The sequence below is a fragment of the Bison bison genome, unplaced genomic scaffold (assembly GCF_000754665.1).
Source record: "Bison bison bison isolate TAMUID 2011002044 unplaced genomic scaffold, Bison_UMD1.0 scf7180017864304, whole genome shotgun sequence".
NCBI lineage: Eukaryota > Metazoa > Chordata > Mammalia > Artiodactyla > Bovidae > Bison > Bison bison.
This window is the reverse complement of record NW_011494876.1, coordinates 268,759-288,597: the sequence shown is the minus strand read 5'-3', so window position 1 is coordinate 288,597 and position 19,839 is coordinate 268,759. Positions and strand designations below refer to the sequence as shown.

General features: G+C 44.7%; 1 protein-coding gene across 2 annotated transcripts in view; it reads right to left on the bottom strand.

The window, feature by feature from the left end:
- The window catches only part of LRIG1 (leucine-rich repeats and immunoglobulin-like domains 1), a 115,422-nt gene extending 109,010 nt beyond the window's left edge, over nt 1-6,412 (bottom strand). For both annotated transcript variants that reach the window (XM_010851510.1, XM_010851511.1), the window contains exon 1: nt 5,514-6,412. In XM_010851510.1, the coding sequence (XP_010849812.1) occupies nt 5,514-5,734 (221 nt within the window). In that variant the 5' untranslated portion in view covers nt 5,735-6,412. The remainder of the gene's footprint in view (nt 1-5,513) is intronic.
- Nucleotides 6,413-19,839: the final 13,427 nt, after the last annotated feature.

The following is a 19,839-nucleotide window of genomic DNA, read 5'->3' as shown; positions in this document are numbered from 1 at the left end:
TTGTGCAAATTTTTACCTCTGGTCTCCGAAGTCCTATTTCTCTGGGGAAATACGAACAGATCTGAGTTTTTGACAGATTCCCATGCTTTAACATGAAACAAACGCAGAAGACAACCACATTACTGACACACACTATGAACTGAAGCCAGGGCGTAGATGGAATGGACCATAGGCTCAATGCCATGCCTAAGTCGTTCACCACCACCACTAACAGTTCCTCAATTTCCCAGGAAACATTGGGGATTTTTAGATGTATTTCCCCTCCTCTGCCTGGGAATTTTCCTCCTACCCCTCCTCCTCCTGTCTCAAGACAATGCCTCCAGCCTTTGAAACTGCATCCATTGTAAACAGCTCTGAATATTAACAGAGCCCAGAGTTCTACTCTAAAAGACCCCCAGGGTTTCAAATTGCAGTTGCTGAGAAGGGGAAAGGTCCCCAATGAGTAAATATCACCAAGCTCATTCACAAGTCATTGAAAATCAGGCTTGCTCATGAAACTTGGTCTTTAAACCTATGGGCTAAGTCAGAGGAATCCCTCTGAGTTTTAAACCAGAGATACTGGTACAACCAACATCCTTGACTGCTTATAGCAACTTTCAGTTCAATGAATCCCTTCAGCGGATTTCCCTCTGGTGGATGTCACTTTTGAAATAACCAGTGGCTATTTTAAACCACCTCCTTCCCCAGATAACAGACCTCTGGGCTGCAGCAGGTGCAGAGAGCCAGGCTGGGAGTATTGTTAAGTTGCACAAAACCCTAGCGGCTCTCTTGCATTCCTGTCCTCCCTGAAGAGAAGATGCTGAAAAGGCTTTGCACCAGGGAGACACCTCTGCAGAACGGGGGAGAGGCCCTTGCATTGTGAGCATGGTGTCTGAGGGAGTGTAAGGTCAGCCAGAGGTCATCCCAACATGCTCAGAGAAGGCTGCGTGGGGAATTCAGGCCTAGGCATTAATAGAAAGTGAGAGAGACTTACAGCCTCTGGGGCAGGGCTGGAAGTCCCGTGGAGCTGGACATCCACTGGGACCCAGATCTGATTACTCTGCATAGAATCGTCATCCTTCTGGAGATGAAGAAGTACTGCCCACAATACATTCAAAAGTCCAAAAGTCCAAAGGTGACCTGATGTAAATATGAAAAGAGATGAGCATGCTTCTTTTTATAACTGTCCTTTTTTAAAGGGGGGCAGGAACAGCCCTGACATACACTACAGGCAAGAGACACCTTGGGCTTTGGGGTCTCTGGGCACTTCCTAATTTCAGTCCTGAAAACTTAGATTTTATGACCATAATTTTGTATCAAAGGGACTTAAATCCTGTGCCTAAAAAAGGCACCCAATTTCATTCCCCTGACTTGCCCTTATTCAAAAAAAAGTGTCAGATAACATAAGGGATGAAGGGTTCCCAGGTGGCTCATTGGTAAAGAATCTGCCTGCCAAGCAGGAGATGAGAGTTCGATCTCTGGGTTGGAAAGATTCCCTGGAGAAAGACATAGCAACCCATACCAGTATTCTTGCTGGGAAAATTCTATGAACAGAGGAGCCTGGCGGGCTACAGTCCATGGGGATGGAAAAAGAGTTGAACACTACTTCGTGGCTAAACAACAACAACATATCAGATAGGTGCTCCATCATGTAGAGGAGGTGAAGCCAGGCTTCTGACACTTGAAAAGGACTCTGAGCTCAGGCTAGAGTTCCCCCAAACTTTAAAAGCACTTGCACTTCTCAGATTTTCTCTCTGCCATAACCCTGTGTTGGACAGGCTTCCTCTTCAGAACAAACCTCTGTCCATCCCCACGAATTGGACGTTCATGGTCTGCTGAATTCTTTTAAGTGGTAGAGACAGAAAGAGGAAAATGGGCAGAAAGGAAGACCTCAGGGCAATCCAGACCATTATCTACCTCTTAAAACACACACACACACATGCACACGCACGCACACGCGTGAATCTTAGCTTTGGTTCTGGAACAATTTGGTTATACGCACTTTAGATCTAATTTGCATAAACAGGATGGAAACTATTTTCCAAACCCTTAATTCATAACACCCTGCACACCTGGGCCTTCCAGCACAGCTGTAAAATTTGAAAGACAAAGGCTCTCTTTGCTCCCCAACAACAATGGGAACCACCATGGGGCTTGCATTTTGTTTTCTAATATAATCCTAAATACCACTTAGGTGCCCAAACTGACAAAGAAGTTCGACTGAGTCCCCTTGGTTTGGTACTGCAAATAGGTAGGGAGACAAAACACAAAGAGAACCAAATCAATACATTTGTCTTAATGTGACTCAGAATGACCACACTCGGTGACCTTTAGGGAACGTCCTTGCATTCAAACGCCATGTCATCTTCCCTCCAAGCAGAGAATCAGTGGTTCCTCCTCCAGGGCCTGCCTGCCTTCCTATCACAGTCCCATTAGCTCATCATTGAGCTGCCAGACCCTGTGAAAAAACAAAGCTCTGCTCAACTTTATGCCACAGACAAGAGTTGAAGGTAAATTGTGTTTAATGCATCTTAAACAGCTTCTGAAGCCATACTCCCCAAGGCAATTTCAAAGAAAGAAAACATCTGAGTTCTAAGAAGTTCAAAGTCTTCTAAGGTTCTGGGAAGTTTGAAGAAAGCTTGGCAGAGCTGGGAGCTATTTATGAATGTGCTGGTTGGACTAGGCCGTTCTCACCTACGTAATGGGATGGCAGACTCAGTTATGGCTCGACTACTACAACTATAAGTTATTGTGTTGAATAAGTAATCCTCAGGCCCCAGGAACGAACATATTTTCCCTTCTCCCAGCCCTTTTCCAGTTCTGTTATTCCAACTGCATTTACATCCACTATTAAGGAGTTTTACTTTCCTTATGCGGGGCTTAACAGCAACTCCAAAATTAGATGCACTGTTTACAAAAGCAAAAAAAAAAAAAAAGTTCCATAAAGCCACAGGTCCCCTTCTATCTCAAACCCACAGCCTGAAATTGAACTAGCTGCAGTAAATCTAGTTCATGGGGTTATAAACTAGCTCAACGCACTTTCTAGACACAATGGACTCAGAGGGTGTAAAGTTGGTGAAGCTATAACGTATTTTATTATATATATAGACAGAGACTTTCTCCCCTCAAGTCTTACTGAATCATAGCCAGTAATATAAAACATAAATATCCTGATGGAAAATTCAGAATTAGACTAAGGACTTAAATGGAGAAATGTGAAGTCTGGGGGAGGAGGGGGAAAATACTTATTGTTCTTTAATCAGAAGAAAAACAAACAAACTTCACAAACATTTTTTCAAAGGACACACATTTCTGTACTGAATACTGTATTGCCACATACTAACCAGAGGCCATACTACTCACTTAAAATCTAATCAGTTAACACCATAATCAGTATAATCAAGTCTCCCGAAGTTCAAAATACCCAGTTTTGTATTCACTGATCATTAAATGTGTTGGGAAAAGAGAAAAGGCTGCAATTTTAAAGTTATTTATGACTGATGAAATGTCACTCTTTAGGCAACAAAAGCCCCCCAAACAACCAGTAGTTTTGCTCCAAAAATTAAAGGGCAAGGCAAAGAGGATCTTGTGGCCATAGGAAAGTGGAAACAAGAGGACACCCTGTCCTCGCCAGGAACCCACCACTTCTGAACTTAGTGCCTTGCTCATGACACCACCGACACTGACATTGAGAGTCACTATTCCAACAGGTGGACACTTAAGCAGCTACTCTGATTAAAAATTAAAAAATTAAAAAAAAAAAAAAAAAAGAAACTACTTAAGAGTATGTAAAGGAAAACCCACAATACCCCAGACTGCCCCAGCTATATACAATATACCGAATGGCAACTCTGGGGTCTACCTCCCATTAATTTACATGGCCACCACCTGTGTTTAAACCCCACCACCTGACCACTGGTTTTTCCTAAGTCAGGGAATTCCAAAGCAGCAGCAGAACACTGAAGAGAAAAGCTGTGCATAAGGGTCGAGTTTCACACCTGCACAGGATGGGTCGCTAAGCAGTGTGGAACATTAAGAGATCTGTGCCCCACTCTCAGAGACACAGGATCTTCACATTGGAAAGGAATTAACTTCTTTCCCCTTATGGCAGCCTGAGTCTCAGACCACATGTTCTTACATCAAGCCACAGGTGTTGGTTAAAACTGGTGTCACCAGTTTTGTTTCTCTTTTTGAAGAGTGAATGTCATGCCTGAGGTTACTACTGTGACTCTTGTATGTTCTAGGAAAGATGTCCAATTATTCAACTCAAAAGCACACTATTCAAGCTAGGCCTCTTCTGGAAGGTACTAACAGTTCTGCAGAGATGCTAATTTTGATAACTGGGCAGGATTTTGACTCATGAAGCAGATTTGTTAGAAATTTTAAAAGGTTATGACATTCTGCCATGTTTACAGAACTCCGTATTTGTGTTTTCCTGAGAAGTGGCCCACCAAGTCCCAATAGGTCAAAATCCTGACAGCACAGACAGGAGCCTCTTGCGGGTTAACACACTCGGCTGAAATCAGAGTCTGGCACCCGAGTCTCGCACCCTCTCCCGAAGCAGCACTACTCCAAGACTGATTTGCACCATTTATAGAGGAGAAATGCTACAGGGTGGGCCCCAAGATGCATTGGATCGGCAAGCCCTAGGAGTTCCCTAGGGAGCAGACAGGAAGGATCTGGAACACAGTTCCCTAAGATGCCAACCAGGGGGGAAAGGACCAACTTCCAGCAGTCACAGATCTCCAGGAACTCTCAGAGTCCCCTAACTCAACTCGGGGAGTCCTCCAGACTTCTGCGGGGGGCCAGAGCCAAGTCAGGCCACCAGTCTGGTGGATGAGGAGGCAGCCACGCACACTCTCACTAATAAATGATGTAAATGGAAGACTGGAGCCAAAAGTCACCTTCATTCATTACCCACTGGAAGGCCGAGGATCTCAGACAAGAGAGGTGGATTACAGGAGAGGGAAAACAAAACACTCGCGGACCCCCAAACTTCCTCACACTCTCCCCTCCAGATGTTTCCCGCTCTCCACCCACACATACACCCTTACCTCCTGACTCTTCACTCACACACTCTTACCTCCACACTCCCACCCACTCACCAACTCCCAGATGGCCCTCACCAGCCACGCTCACTCACCTCCAGACCCCCACGACACTTTTTCTTCTCCAGAACCTCAAAACCTACATTCGCTCATCTTAAGACCCCAAAGACCCACGTTCGATCTCATCCTTCCCTCCACGAGGTACACTTCCCGCCTTAAGACCCCAAAGACCCAAGCTCGTGCACCTCCACACACTCAAAGAGGCTCACACTTTTCCCATCCAGACTTCTTCGCACGCACAGGCTCCTCCAGATCCCCAAGGACCATGTCACCACTACAATCCCACACTAACAGTTTTGCAGCTCATTCAAACCTGACACACACGCAACTCAATGCGTAGCCCCTTTTCGGAGAAGCACCCTAGCCGTCCCGTCCGCAAGTGACAGCCCCCCGGGGCGCGAGGAGAGCGTAAAGGGCGGCACTTACAGACTCCGCGTCCAGGCGGGCAGGTCCCCTGGCAGCGCCGCCAACCCGCGACCGCCGCAGTCCAGATAGTCCCCAGCGCAAGTGCAGGCGGCGGCGCAGGGCGCCCGCGGGCCGGCTGTGGCCGATGCGGGCTCCAGCTGAAGCAGCAGCAGCAGCCAGAGGAGGAGAAGACAAGGCGAGCGGCGCGGGGCCCCGAGCGCTCCGCGGACCGGCCGCGCCATCTTGTCTGGAGCGCGCAGCGAACTCCCTGTGCTAGGGCTGCGAAGTCCGGGGCGACCGCCGGCACGGGCGGGCCTGCGGGAGCTCCGCTCCGCACTAGGCTCAGTGCCGGGGCATAGCTGCCAGCACAAGTTCTCTTTGCGGTAGCGACTCTGGCGCTCAGGGGGCCCCTGGTGCCTGGGCTACTCTGCAGAGCCCGGAGGGGGCCGCGAACCCCGCGCCCATCCGGGCCGACCCGTCCGTGCTCGCTGCGAACCCCACGGAGCCCAGCAAACGGTGCTTGGCTGACGCTCCTCGTTCCCCCGCCACGCTCCTGGCCGGGCTTCGGAGTCCCCGCGCACACCAAGTGCCGCCGCCGCTGCGAGCAAGGAGCTCCGGCTCACAGCAGAAGCTCTGCGCCCGTAGGCATATTCCTCGCGGCTCCAAGCGTCCAGCTGCAGACTCCGGGCTGGAAGACGCGGCCACCCCCGCAGTGCTCCAAGGGCCCGGTGAGCCTAGCTGTCCCAGCGCCTCAGGCAGAGCGCGCCCGCGCAGTTCCGGACTCCGCACGCTGCTCCGCTTAGCTAGAACCCCGCAGACCTCGCGGCCGAACAATCAGCCTCTCGCCGCTCGCTTCCCCGCGGCCCAGCCCGGGCCGGTCCCGAACGCCCCGCCCCCGGGCGCTCGCCCTCACACACCCCCTGGGCTCAGCCGCCCGCGGCCTCCTGCCGGCCCACGTTGGATGCTTTGCAACAGCGCCCCGCCCCGCCCCCGCCTGCTGTTCATTGGCTGCCGGGGTCCACGGCGGCCAGTTTGGGCGCCCATTGGAGCGTTCACCATGATCCCGCCCCTCCCGCCTCTCCAGCCACCCCACCCCAGTCTCTTTTCCCACCCAAGGTGTGAAGGGCGGGGGACTGGGAGGAGAAAGGGAGAGTCGGCCTCTGGCTCTTAAAGGAGACTTACTGACTGATGGAGGAGGGGGATGCGCAATGGGGAGAGGGAATAAAAGTATGCCCTCTGGGTGTACGGGAGGAGAAAACTTCGGTAAAGAAGGCAATGCCCCCGCTTTGGAGAGTTCTGGCCTCAAAGTTTTTTTCCCTCCTTCCAGTCTGCAAACAGGGCCGGCGACTTAACGTTTACACCCATTTTCCAGATGTATGCAGATTTAAAACTTCACTAATCTACTGCTGGGGGCATCTTTAGTTATTTTATTAGGGGTGACCGTCTTCCTCTCTCACAACCGGGAGCTCTTTTCAGCTCCTGACTTGTTCCTGACCCCTTAAATTTAGCAATATGTCCTTGATTACCAAAATGAAAGTGTAATGCGTGCAGAAACCGAATCTGAAAGGTGTACGCAGTCCCACCTCCATCCCCACCCTCTGCCCTGGTGAGCTGAAGGGTTATCCTGGAAACACTCCAGCCTTCGATATACAGGGGTTGCTTTGTTTGTTTAAATCACAGCCTTTTAAAACCAGTTTTCAAGAAGCTATACATCAAGAACTCCTAAGAGACAGAATAAAAAGAGAAATAATAATTCTTACAAAGTTACTAACTTTGGCTCCTACTGGTCCGAGCGTAGTAGCCAAGTGTTAACGACAGCGCAAACAGTAAGGCAGGCACTCCGCTCAGGGGGGCGCGCGCGCGCACACACACACTCACACAGAGTGAAAAAGTTACAAGATTAGCACATCAAGATATAGCTGCTCCTATCGGCGTTGTGGTTTGCTGGTGTCTCATGTCCCTTCCCAAAAGTATGCAAGTTTCTAACATAACTGCACACTTTGTCAGGAAAATTAAGTGAGTCATGTCTGTTGAAAAACATTTGCTCCAGCAACTGAAATCTGACTTGTGTGTTACCAAAAAGAAAGGAAGATGTTCCTCAGAAAGAAAAAAAATTTTTAAGCATTGCTTCATTTTTGATACATTCTAAGGGGCTTCTTTAATTGAGATGTTAAAATTTTCCTCCGTCAAGAAAACTTCTTTTCTTTAACCAAAACTGGGTTTGGGCTTGGTAGTCACGTGGTTGCTGGCTTCCTTTCTTTTTGTTCTCTCCTTCCCCTCTTTATCCTCCTCCAACTTCTACTGATTCACTATGCTATCAACTACTGGTGCCTCCTGTTTTCCTTCCTTCCTCCATTCCCTCCTCCCTGTTTCTCTCTTTCTCCTTCCCTCTCTCTCTGCAAGATCTCAATAGTAATGCCCGAAGCAAAGCACAAATACGTGTGTAAATTAATTCAAATATGATTCCCAAGGAACACTATCAGAAAAAGGCTGTACCAGATCTATTCTACCAAGACCTTAACCAGCTTTTATGTTTCATTTGTGACCCATACTAAACATACACCATCCATATGGACAAGAAGAAATATACCTCTTTGTTACAATGCCTTTCAGTAAAATTATATTAATAAGCAGAAAGACAGAATTTAAAGGACCCCGAATTGGTGTAGTCCTCTATGGCGAGGTTTCTGAAAGTTTTCATGACCAAAGAACACAAAATAGTAATTTAATGCAGAATACCCAAGGAGTACTTCCTTAAACAAAGCTATCAGACCTGCCTTGCCCCACCTCTAATGAAACAACACATGCAGCAGAGACAAACTGAACTCATTGAACCCCTTGAGAGGCTGACCTAAAATTACCTTTCACGTTTGTTCCACAATTGGTATTATAAAATGGACATTTATTGTCAAATGTTTTTCCAAATGCTTGTGGGTGCACCTGTGAGATGCTTTCTTGGAGGGTAGGAAGGTTGGACCTGAGAAGTGGCAAGGTAAGGATGTGCTCACAAGTCTAAAGCAGCCCCTGTGGTCTGGTTACCACGCAGCCAGAGAGGATTCCAAAACCCAGGAACACTTGCAGGCACCGGGCGCCTGAGCCTTGGCAGTTCCCCTTGTCTACAGCAGAGCATGAAGTCATGTCTGCTCCCCATACCATGTATGGAAGTTTGCCCATATACTAGCAACCTGCTTGTGACTGAAGGGAGAGTGTGGGCTTGGAAAGCTCAGGGGAGAATTCAGCTGTAGCCACAACTTAAAATCACAAAGACCTGAATAACAACAAGGGCAAGTTTCTAAGGGAGTCTCTGTCACTGCTTACAAAAAAGCAAACAGTGGTCTACTAAGCACGGAGCAACAGCTGATTTGGGCACTGTGGGTCCCATTTTCCTCCATTGCCACCTCCTCAATTTTAAAGCTACTCCTTGAAGGGGGTCATTCAGGAATGTTTAGGCTTTCCACTTCGTTTTAATCCACCAGAGACCAAACGCTAGGACCAGCATAGACTCAAATCGCCCCTCCCATCCCAAATCTCTGAGGGATTCTCTTAAATACAGCAGCTGTAGCAGTTAATCACCCTAAACTCACTGAAAGAGACAAACCCCAAATCTAAATAGCCTGAAATCACCAAGCAGGAGAAAAGCAAATGACAAAATAACAAGAAAACAGATTGACCACATGGATTTCTTTTTAAGAAAACACAAATTCCAGGAGACTGAATTGGGGCAGTTTATGACAGTTCTAGGTGGCGATAATTGGTGTTCTTAAAGAATGCTAGATTCAGACGTGCTTTCTGACTGTGAGAAGAGACTTTACACTATGTTCAGTACATTCAAAGAGCACCAGGGCTGTATTCAGAAGACCTGGATTCTAGCCAAGACCTGTTACCCATGAAACCTTCGCCCAGTCATTTCCTTTAAGCCTCACTTTTCTCAAAAGGAAAACAGAAAGAATGGTACTTCTGACCCAGTGCTAAGACAGTTAGGGAACGATCTGTTCTGATATAGGACCTGGGGGACTTTGGGCCTATATACATAAAAGGCTGATTTTTAAGGTATTACTGAATTTTAAGTCTGAAAAAAATTGAGTGTGCAGGTACATACCATAGATGGAGTATCTTAGTAGTTGCTTAGTAGTAGCACAGAGGGTTTCCCCCCCAGGCAGGCCACAAAGGGTTAATAATTACCTATAAAACCCCTGAAGACTTGCAGGGTGATGACAGCCCTGCTTTGAGCCTGTTTTGTATCTCTCTTCCAAGGAAAATAAAGCTGTGTACTCATTAACTCCTTCCTCACAGTAACTGTGTCCATGAGACAGATAGGTAGAGAAGGGGACAGGAAGTCAAGGGATGGAATATAAGAAGAGACAATTTAGAGATTTCTCTGTCCCATCCCAATTTTTCCCTTGGTGGAAGTGCGGAGATGTATACTTTATTGTACATTCTCTGGCTACTGAAATATTCGTTAATGCCCCAAAGGGTGCCAGGCTGCAGTCACTGCATTTCCATAGCAAGAATGGCTGTTGCCTGAAATTCATCTGTCCCCTCCTGCTCCTGCAGAGCAGAATCCACCAGGGGCCCCAGACCACTAGAGTCCACCTTCTAACACAAACTAGACCCTGTATGTTTGACCCTGCATCATGGATCTGCCATTTTAACAGGTTCACTGAATGACTAAGAAAAAGCTTTATGAAAGCTAGGAGCATTTAAAAATTTTGAGATTCTGGCATGAGGATCAGTGTAAGATGCAGCCTGTCTGCTCCATTGATGAAGAGACGGCTAATTATATCATCACAGAGGCTGTAACTCTCACCACCAATCTGCTGCCTTCCCAATTATCACTTGCAACCACACATGACAGAGGAGAGGGGCGGGAAATCGAAGTTTATGCTTTACTGCCAGAAACTCAAAAGCAACACCTCAATGTATATAAAGAACAGCACATTTATCATGTTATAATAATAATCTTCATGAAGTCATATACCTTATATTTTTCAACGGAAGGTCACATCATAACAACAGCTGTCATTTACAGAGCACTTATTCTGTGTCTGTCCCTTGGCAGAGTACTTTACGTACTTTTTTAGTGAGGTAGAAGTTGAGAAAAATGGTCAAGGTTACACAAGCTAATAAGTGACAAGGCCAAGATTCAAACCAGCTGTGAGGACACCAAAGATTCATTATGACATTTGAGTCTCATAAACTCCAAATATGATAATTGTTATTGTTTCTACTTTATAGATGAGAAAGCTGAGGTTAAATGACATGTCAAGGTCCCACAGAGTCAAAAAAAAATAGAACCTTAAATCCATTTCAACCATCATCACACACGCTTTATATTCAGAAAATGTCTTAAGAGATGCTCATGTTGCTTGTTTTTCAAGGATCCTGTGAGAATGGATGAAATTTCTTTCTTCTTCCACAGTGGTGAATCACTTTCCTGAATTTCCTCTCTGATTAATAAGCAAAATATTTTACAGATAAATATATTGGTCTTTCCCCCCACCATACATGGCAGGATTTGTATAATAATAAAGGTTAATCATTACTGACCAGTTACTATGCACTAGGCATTATGTGGCGTTATGGCTTAATTTCACTGAAGTCACCTAAGAATTCTGTGAGATAGGCATTGGAAAGATCATTTTATAGATGAAGACTCCAAGACTCTAGTCAATCAACTAACCCAAGCCACATCCTTGTTAGCGGTTCAGGAATCAAAGCCTCTGCTAATTGACAGATAACTCATCAGAATCACAGTTAACCTGCCATTCCCTCAGCAGTCTCTATTGCAATCATTTTTTGTGTTTATCTTTCCTCCTAGACTGGCAGCTCATTAAGTTCAGAGCCCGAACTTAGCCCAGTGTCAGGCACGTGGTAGGCACGGAGGCAACATTTGCTCCCTGACCCTTGCTGCCCCGTGAACAGGGAAGCGTATCAGCAACCCCTTCCATCCACCATCTAATACAGGCTTGCTCTTCTGTTCTGTGCACCAGCAGCATAAATGCACCTGAGCGTGTCAGAAACTCCAATCTCAGCTCCCACCCAGACCCAGTGGATGGGGATCTGCTTTGAAACAAGGCCCCCAAATGACTCGCTTGCACACGCAAAGTTTAAGAAGTGCCAGGTCGCCTTACACATCCCATATATAAACCTCCTCTGTCTCTCCCATCACTGCCACGAGGACAGACCACACTTAACGTATTTTCATATGCTTATGTGTATATTTTTACATTTTCCATATTTTCACAAGCCCTCAATAAAATAATTCCCAAAATATAGGCAGGCATGTGGTTGGCATTATTCCCCTTAACGGAAGAGCATTCAAAACATCTGCTGCCCATGAGATTTTGGTCAAATCCTCTCGTGACATTCAATTCTCCTTTTTCTCTGAGATGCATTCAGGCTAATAAGAAGCATTTGAGAATTTTATGGCCTATTGTATTTGTTTCCAAAAGGATGCTTAGCTTTTTGACACACTTCAAATTTATTGTAAATGTATAGCTAGACATATACATATATGCTTTTCACTGTCACTCTCCTCCATGAGCTACATTCTTTAGGTAATCATTTAAATATCCTCATTTCCTTGAGGGAGTTCGGACACTCTTCTTGGATTTAGATATCTAGAAAGACTTTGTCTTGTCATCAGACTCCCTCACCACAAAAAAAAAAAAAAAAAAACCCCACTATTTTTTCTTCTTTGAAGTGCATTAACTAAGAAGGCAAGGATATAGGTTAATTGCCTGCAAAAATGGCCACCAATTTCTTCCATCAAGATGTAGAGTACATTTTCTCTCCCTCTTTGAATCTGGATTGGTTCTGTGACTTGCTGTGACCAACAGAACATGGTGGAAGTGACACTGTGCCAGTTCTAACACGTGTGTGCCAGCACCACGTGAGCAGAGATATGCCCTCCCCACTGAACCTGGCCCAAATTCCTGACCCACAAAATGGGAACCAATAAAAACAGACCTTCCTTTAAGCCACTAAGTTTTGGGATGATGGGTTATGCTGCAGTAGATCTCTGAAACAAATGTGGCTAAGAGGACATGTAATAACATGTGAGTGGATGGGGGAGGGTGGGGAATCAAATCTAATCAAATAAACCTGTCATTAGGAGTGTCCAAAAAATGAGTGTTATCACTTGACCTTCCTGGCATGTTTGTCAGGGCCCTTGATTGAATGAAATGTGCTGACTGACTTAAGAGGCTGAACAAAACTTACTGGGTAATAAATATTCTGGCTCTTCATCAGGGCACAAAACGAGCTCTCTTCCTCCTCACTTGGAACTTGGTGTGAGAGAAATGCAGAATATTTGCTTATTTATAAAAGGTAGCTGCTTCCATGTAGCAGGCAGCAAAATAAAATATTTGAAAGGATGACATTGTGGAAGTCCTATTCTTTTTCAAAAATATCAGCTAAGGCTTAAAGTGCGAATCCTATTTTTCATAAGAGACAAATGGAGAAATCTAAAAAAAAAAAAAAAGAGTCTTGGCCATAAAAGTCCTTGACATTGAGATAGGAAGTCTGGTGTGGGTGTTCTGTAGGCAATGAGGGGTTGTAACTCCTGAGCACAGACTTTCTTACCGCTCTCTCTAACCAGGTGGCTGTATGCTTGCCTTTAAGGTCTGTAAGGTAGAGCTTACTGCTTCCGTGTGTTATCTTACCCTCTTCTCCAGTTCTCGTCACCTCAGAGCCTTCCCTGTGTGTGACACTGAGGAGAGGCAGGGCAGTGCAGGCTATAGAGCCGAGTCCCCTGCTTTTGGTTCGGTGGACTGCTGGGTCTCTAGCAGCTAGAACACTACCTGACAAACAGCAGGTGTCCAAGAAGTAGTGTTGAATGAATACATGACCGACTGACATGGTTTTCTGTACTTGAACCTCATTTTCTCATACAGACCCTGAGCAGGTCACAGGAAGCAGTCACAGAATCATACACTGTTGGAAGACAAATGGACATTCACGACCGTGGGTCAGGCTCCACCTCACACCTATTGGATCAGAAACTCTGGGGGTGGGGCTTGGCATCCCATATTTTAACAGATTTTCATACATGATGAAGTTTGAGAACTACCTGTCTAGTCTGAACTCCTCATTTTACAGAGATGGCATAAGATGGCCTCAAAGTCACACAGCTAGTCAGTGGCTGGAAGCAGCTTAGGGTGACCAACCATGTAGTTCTGCCCAGAACTGAGGGGTTTCTCAGGGCTCATGACTTCCAGCAATAAGACAGGGAAAGTTCTGGGTGAATCAGGGTAAGTTGGGTCACCTTATTAGAACCCTAGTTTCCAAATTCACATCTAGATCCCTGTGCCTGCCATATAGCTAGCTGACCTACCTGAGAACCAACTATACCAGTGAATGGCCCGAGTGCTTTAAATGCATGAACTCACTTAACCTTCTCAACAGTCCCATGAGATAGGGACTATTATCATCTTCATTTGTAACATACAGGCATACCTCAGAGATTACATGGGTTTAACTACCAACCAGCTCAGTAAAGCAAGTCATGTGAGGTTGTGGTTTCCCAGCGCATATAGAAGTGTTGTTTTAGACAACAGATTTGTGGTTGCCAGAAGGAGGCAGGGAATGGATTGGGAGTGTAGGGTTAGCAGATGCAAACTATTATATACGGAATGGATAAACAACAAGCACAGGGAACTATATTCAAAATCCTGTGATAAACCGACAGACCATCATGGAAAAGAAAAAGAAAAAGGATGCTTACCTGTAGTATAATCTATCACACTATTACTAAAAAACACTAACCATCGTCTGAGACTTCAGCGAGTCCTAGTATTAAAAGCAAAGGTCACTGATCACAGAGCACATAACAAATATTAATATAATAGTCATGAAAAAGGTTGAAATACTGTGAGAATTACCAAAATGTGACAACAGAGACATGAAGCAAACAAATGCTGTTGGAAAAATGGTGCCAACAGACTTGCTTGACATAGGGTTACCACAAACCTTCAATTTGTAAAAAACACAGTATCTGTGAAGTGCAATGACGTGAAAATCAATGAAATGAGGCCTGCCTGTAGAATACTGACACATAGGAAGAATAAGAAACTTGCCTAAGGTCAAAGAGGTGGGAAATAAGACTCCAGAACTCAAGCTCCAGAAACTCAAGACTCCAGAACTTAGCCATCATTCTCATATACTTTCTTTTTATTACGGGAGATTCCCAGCTCCTCTTCCACTTTTTTTTTCTTTCTTGTTAATCACATCCCTTTGTCTTCATAACACTTTTTCACAGTTCTTTCACAGCTATTGTTTTCCCAATTTGTCAGTCAACTTCTCTAATAGGAGAATTAGAGCCTGAGAGAAGGGACCACCACCTGACCTTGCACAGCGCCTGGCACAGCAGGGGCCAAGGACACAGGTGTTGAATGAACTTCACGAGCATGAAACATAGTAGGGTGACTGAACGACTGACTGATCAAGTGCGTTTCCGAAAGAAAGGGAGTCTAATATTAACCGAATATCCACCATGTCTCAGCCACAGCCCATGAAAAATGTGGGCCAAACTTGGCCTTCAGGTACGGTCTATTTGACCTGATGTGTTTATTTTCAAAATCTAAATATGACCTACCTTTAGGGGCTAGCCATCTGCTGACTGTCCAAATTTTTACTTCCTTTCTGTCCATCCTGGCAGGCATTTGGGTTTGTAATTAGGATCCCAAGCTTTCTCTAACACAAATTCATTTATTTTTAACAATAAGACTATGTAGCAGGTATTTCCATCTACACTACTGATACAAAAACTGAGGCTGAGGAATTACAGGTAACCTGGCCAAGATCACAAGCTCCTAAGGACTCAACTCAAAAGAGCTCACCCTTCTCCCCACCTCCATTCCTCCAGCCCCACTGCCCTTTTAGCCAATGGGGCACCACAGGAACAAGAGGGCAGTCTTGTCTCAGATAAAGCATCCAATTTACAAGGGTGAGGCTTCTACAAAAGGAGTCTCCTTTTGCATTCCATACAATCGCTCTGAATGCACCTCAGGGTCTTTTAGATTGTTCTTTTCCATGACTGAGATATGATGAGAACATGGTGTTCTGGAAGCTAAGTGGAAGAACAGTCAACCATGTCAAATTCTTTCATAAGGTCAAAGTGAGAACTACAAACTGACCGTTGATTTAGCAATACAGATTTCATCTGTCACCTTGGCAAGAGCTCTTCGGGTGGAGTAAAGGTAACAAAAGCATGATAAGAATGTTAAAAAGTGAACTGAAGGTAAAAATTGGACACCATGAGGATGGATAACAGTTTTGAGGAGTTGTCCTACAAAGAGGAACAGAGATACGGGGTAGTCACACTTCCTAGAGTAAAGGAAATAAAAACAAAAATAAACAAATGAGACTTAATTAAACATAAAAGCTTCTGCACAGCAAAGGAACCAATAAACAAGATGAGAAGACAACCCTCAGAATGGGAGAGAATAATTGTACATGAAACAACTGACAAAGGATTATTCTCCAGAATGTATAAGCAGCTCATACCCCTCAACATCAGAAAAACAAATAGCTCAATCAAAAAAATGGGCAGAACACCTGAACGGACATTTCTCCAAAGAGGACATACAAATGGCTAATAAACACATGAGAAGATGCTCAACATTGATCACTGTTAGAGAAATGCAAATCAAAACAGAAATGGGGTATCACCTCACACGGGTCAGAATCAGATCAGATCAGATCAGTTCAGTCGCTCAGTCGTGTCCAACTCTTTGCGACCCCATGAATCGCAGCACGCCAGGCCTTCCTGTCCATCACCAACTCCCGGAGTTCACTCAGGCTCACATCCATTGAGTCAGTGATGCCATCCAGCCATCTCATCCTCTGTCATCCCCTTCTCCTCCTGCCCCCAATCCCTCCCAGCATCAGAGTCTTTTCCAAAGAGTCAACTCTTCCCATGAGGTGGCCAAAGTACTGGAGTTTCAGCTTTAGCATCATTCCTTCCAAAGAAATCCGGGGGCTGATCTCCTTCAGAATGGACTGGTTGGATCTCCTTGCAGTCCAAGGGACTCTCAGGAGTCTTCTCCAACACCACAGATCAAAAGCATGGTAACATGGATGGACCTAGAGAGTGAATCAAGTTAGAGAGAGAAGGAGAAATATTGCACAATATCCCTTATATGTGGAATCTAAAAAAATTATACAAATGAACTTACTTATAAAACAGAAAGAGACTCACAGACTTAGAAACCAAATTTATGGTTGCCAGGGAAAAGGGATAGTTAAGGAGTTTGGAAAAGTCATGTACACATAGTTATACTCAAAATAGATAACCAACAAAGACCTATTTATTGCCCATGGAACTCTACTCAGTGTTATATGCCAGCCTGGATGGGAGAGGAGTTTGGGGGAGAATGGATATATGTATACGTATGGCTGAGCCCCTCTGCTTTTCACCTAAAACTACCAAAACATTGTTAATCAGCTATACCTCAATACAAAGTAAAAGGTTTAAAGTTTGAAAAAAAAGAAAGCCAACTAGGAATAAAACTACCATAGGACCCAACAATCCCACTACTGGGCATATACTCTGAGGAAACCATAATTGAAAAAGACAGATGTACCCCAATGTTCATTGCAGCACTATTAACAACAGCTAAGACATGGAAGCAACCTAGATGTCTATTGACAGATGAATGGATAAAGAAGTTGTGGTATACATATACAATGGAGGGTTACTCAGCCATTAAAAAGAACATATTGGAGTCAGTTCTAGTGAGGTGGATGAACCTAGAGTCTATGATACAGAGTGAAGTAAGTCAGAAAGAGGAAAACAAATATTGCATATAAACGCATATATATGGATCTGGAAAGATGGTACGGATGAACCTCTACACAGGGCTAGTGAACAGACTTGTGGACACAATGGGGGAAGGGGAAGGTGGGCCAAATTGAGAGAGTAGTGTGAAAATGTATACATTACCGTATATAAAATAGATAGCCAATGGGAATTTTCTATATGTTGGAGGGAACTCAAACCTGGTGCTCTGACAACCTAGAGGGATGGGATGGGGTGGGAGGTGGGAGGGAGTTCAAGAGTGAAGGACACATGCATACCTGTGATGGATTCATGTTGATGTATGGCAGAAACCACACAATGTTATAAAGCAATTATCCTTCATTAAAAATAAATCAAAAAAGAAATGGGGGGGTCAAGAGGGAGATGGAGTCACAAGATGGGAGGAATAACAAGATACTTGTAATGATGGAAATATTCTTGTACAAAATGGGAAGAACCAATACTGTACTAAGGGAAGGAGAGAAATGTGGAGAACTGAATTCAAGAGTTCAGACATTTTTGAATAGGCAAGAGGTGATGGAGTCTTGTGGACAAATGGAGAGGATGGTCTTACCCAGGACCATGGAGCCTTAAATAAGCAGGAAGGCAGATTAAATGGTAAATAAGCAAATAGCTCTGGGGGTGGGAGTTGGCGGATATTCTATTCTGGGAGCTTCTCTGCCTTAGTGAAATAGGAGGCAAGATCACTGAGAAAGAGAATACAGGTAGAGGGGTCAGAGGCTCAGTGAGCCATGAGAAGGTATGAAAAAACCATCTATGAGAACGGAAACGAGAGACATGGAGTAAGATGATCAGGGAACATACATGTCCACTTGAGGTTAGAGGGCATGGATGAAAGTGGGCATGGCTGTATGTATCTCTTTAGTCAAATTCCTGGGCTTAGCTGCAGCTGAGTCCAGGATTGGACATCACCAGAACTCAAGCTTTGCTGGAAGATCCTTACGAAGCAGTGAAGCGGCAGGGGAACCTGAGAGTATACGCTAAACAGTAATTAGAACGAAAGGCCACGATGTGTAAGCCAGGCAGGAAGGCACGTGAAGACAGAAAGGGGGGAGGGACGGTGAGAAAGGTGGTGTGGCATCAGTGCAATAAGTCCCAGGGTTTGGGATTTCTTGAATTTGAGAGCTAAGGGAGTGAGCTAGGAGGCCAGATTGGGCAGGAGTTGTTCTAGTTGTTGAATACTAGGCTGGGGACCATGGCAGTCAGTATGGAAGAAGGAGGTCTGGCACTCCAGAAGACCTTGTTGAACGTTGAATAAAAGCAAAATCACTGGAGGTGATCTAATTCAAGACCTGAGAGGCCAGGATAATGGAAATACCATTTATGAAAACAATATGAAAATTACTAAAAATTATGATGGGAAGCATCCCCGAGAAAAAGAAATGCAAAAAGGCAAAATGGTTGTCTGAGGAAGCCTTACAAATAGCTGAGAAAAGAAGAGAAGTGAAAAGGAAAGATATATCTATCTGAATGCAGAGTTCCAAAGAATAGCAAGGAGAGATAAGAAGGCCTTACTCAGTGATCAGTGCAAAGAAATAGAGGAAAACAATAGAATGGGAAAGACTAGAGATCTTTTCCAGAAAATTAGAGATACCAAGTGAACAATTCATGTAAAGATAAGCACAATCAAGGACAGAAATGGTATGGACCTAACAGAAGCAAGCGATATTAAGAAAAGGTGGCAAGAATACATAGAAGAACTATACAAAAAAGATCTTCATGACCTAGATAACCACGATGGTGAATCACTCACCTAGAGCCAGACATCCTGGAATGTGAAGTCAAGTTAGCCTTAGGAAGCATCACTACGAACAAAGCCAGTGGAGGTGATGGAATTCCAATTGGGCTATTTCAAATCCCAAGAGATGATGCTGTGAAAGTGCTGCACTGAATATGCCAGCAAATTTGGAAAACTCAGCAGTGGCCAAAGGACTGGAAAAGGTCAGTTTTCATTCCAATCCCAAAGAAAGGCAATGCCAAAGATTGTTCAAACTACTGCACAATTGCACTCATCTCACATACTAGCAAACAATACTCAAAATTTTTCAAGCTAGGCTTCAACAGTACATGAACCAAGAACTTTCAGATGTTCAAGCTGGATTTAGAAAAGGCAGAGGAACCAGATATCAAATTGTCAACATCCAATGGATCATAGAAAAAAGCAAAAAGAATTCCGGAAAAACATCTATTTTTGCTTTATTGACTATGCCAAAGCCTTTGACTGTGTGGCTCACAACAAACTGCGGAAAATTCTGAAAGACATGGGAATACCAGACCACCTGACCTGCCTCCTGAGAAATTTGTATGCAGGTCAGGAAGCAAGAGTTAGAACTGGACATGGAACAACGGACTGGTTCCAAATTGGGAAAGGAGTATATCAAGGCTGTATATTGTCATCCTGCTTATTTAACTTATATGCAGATTACATCATACAAAATGCCAGGCTGGATGAAGCACAAGCTAAAATCAAGAAGGAATCAAGGAAGGGTATGGGAGAATCTAAAATCATGAGCTTCAGAGCTGTAG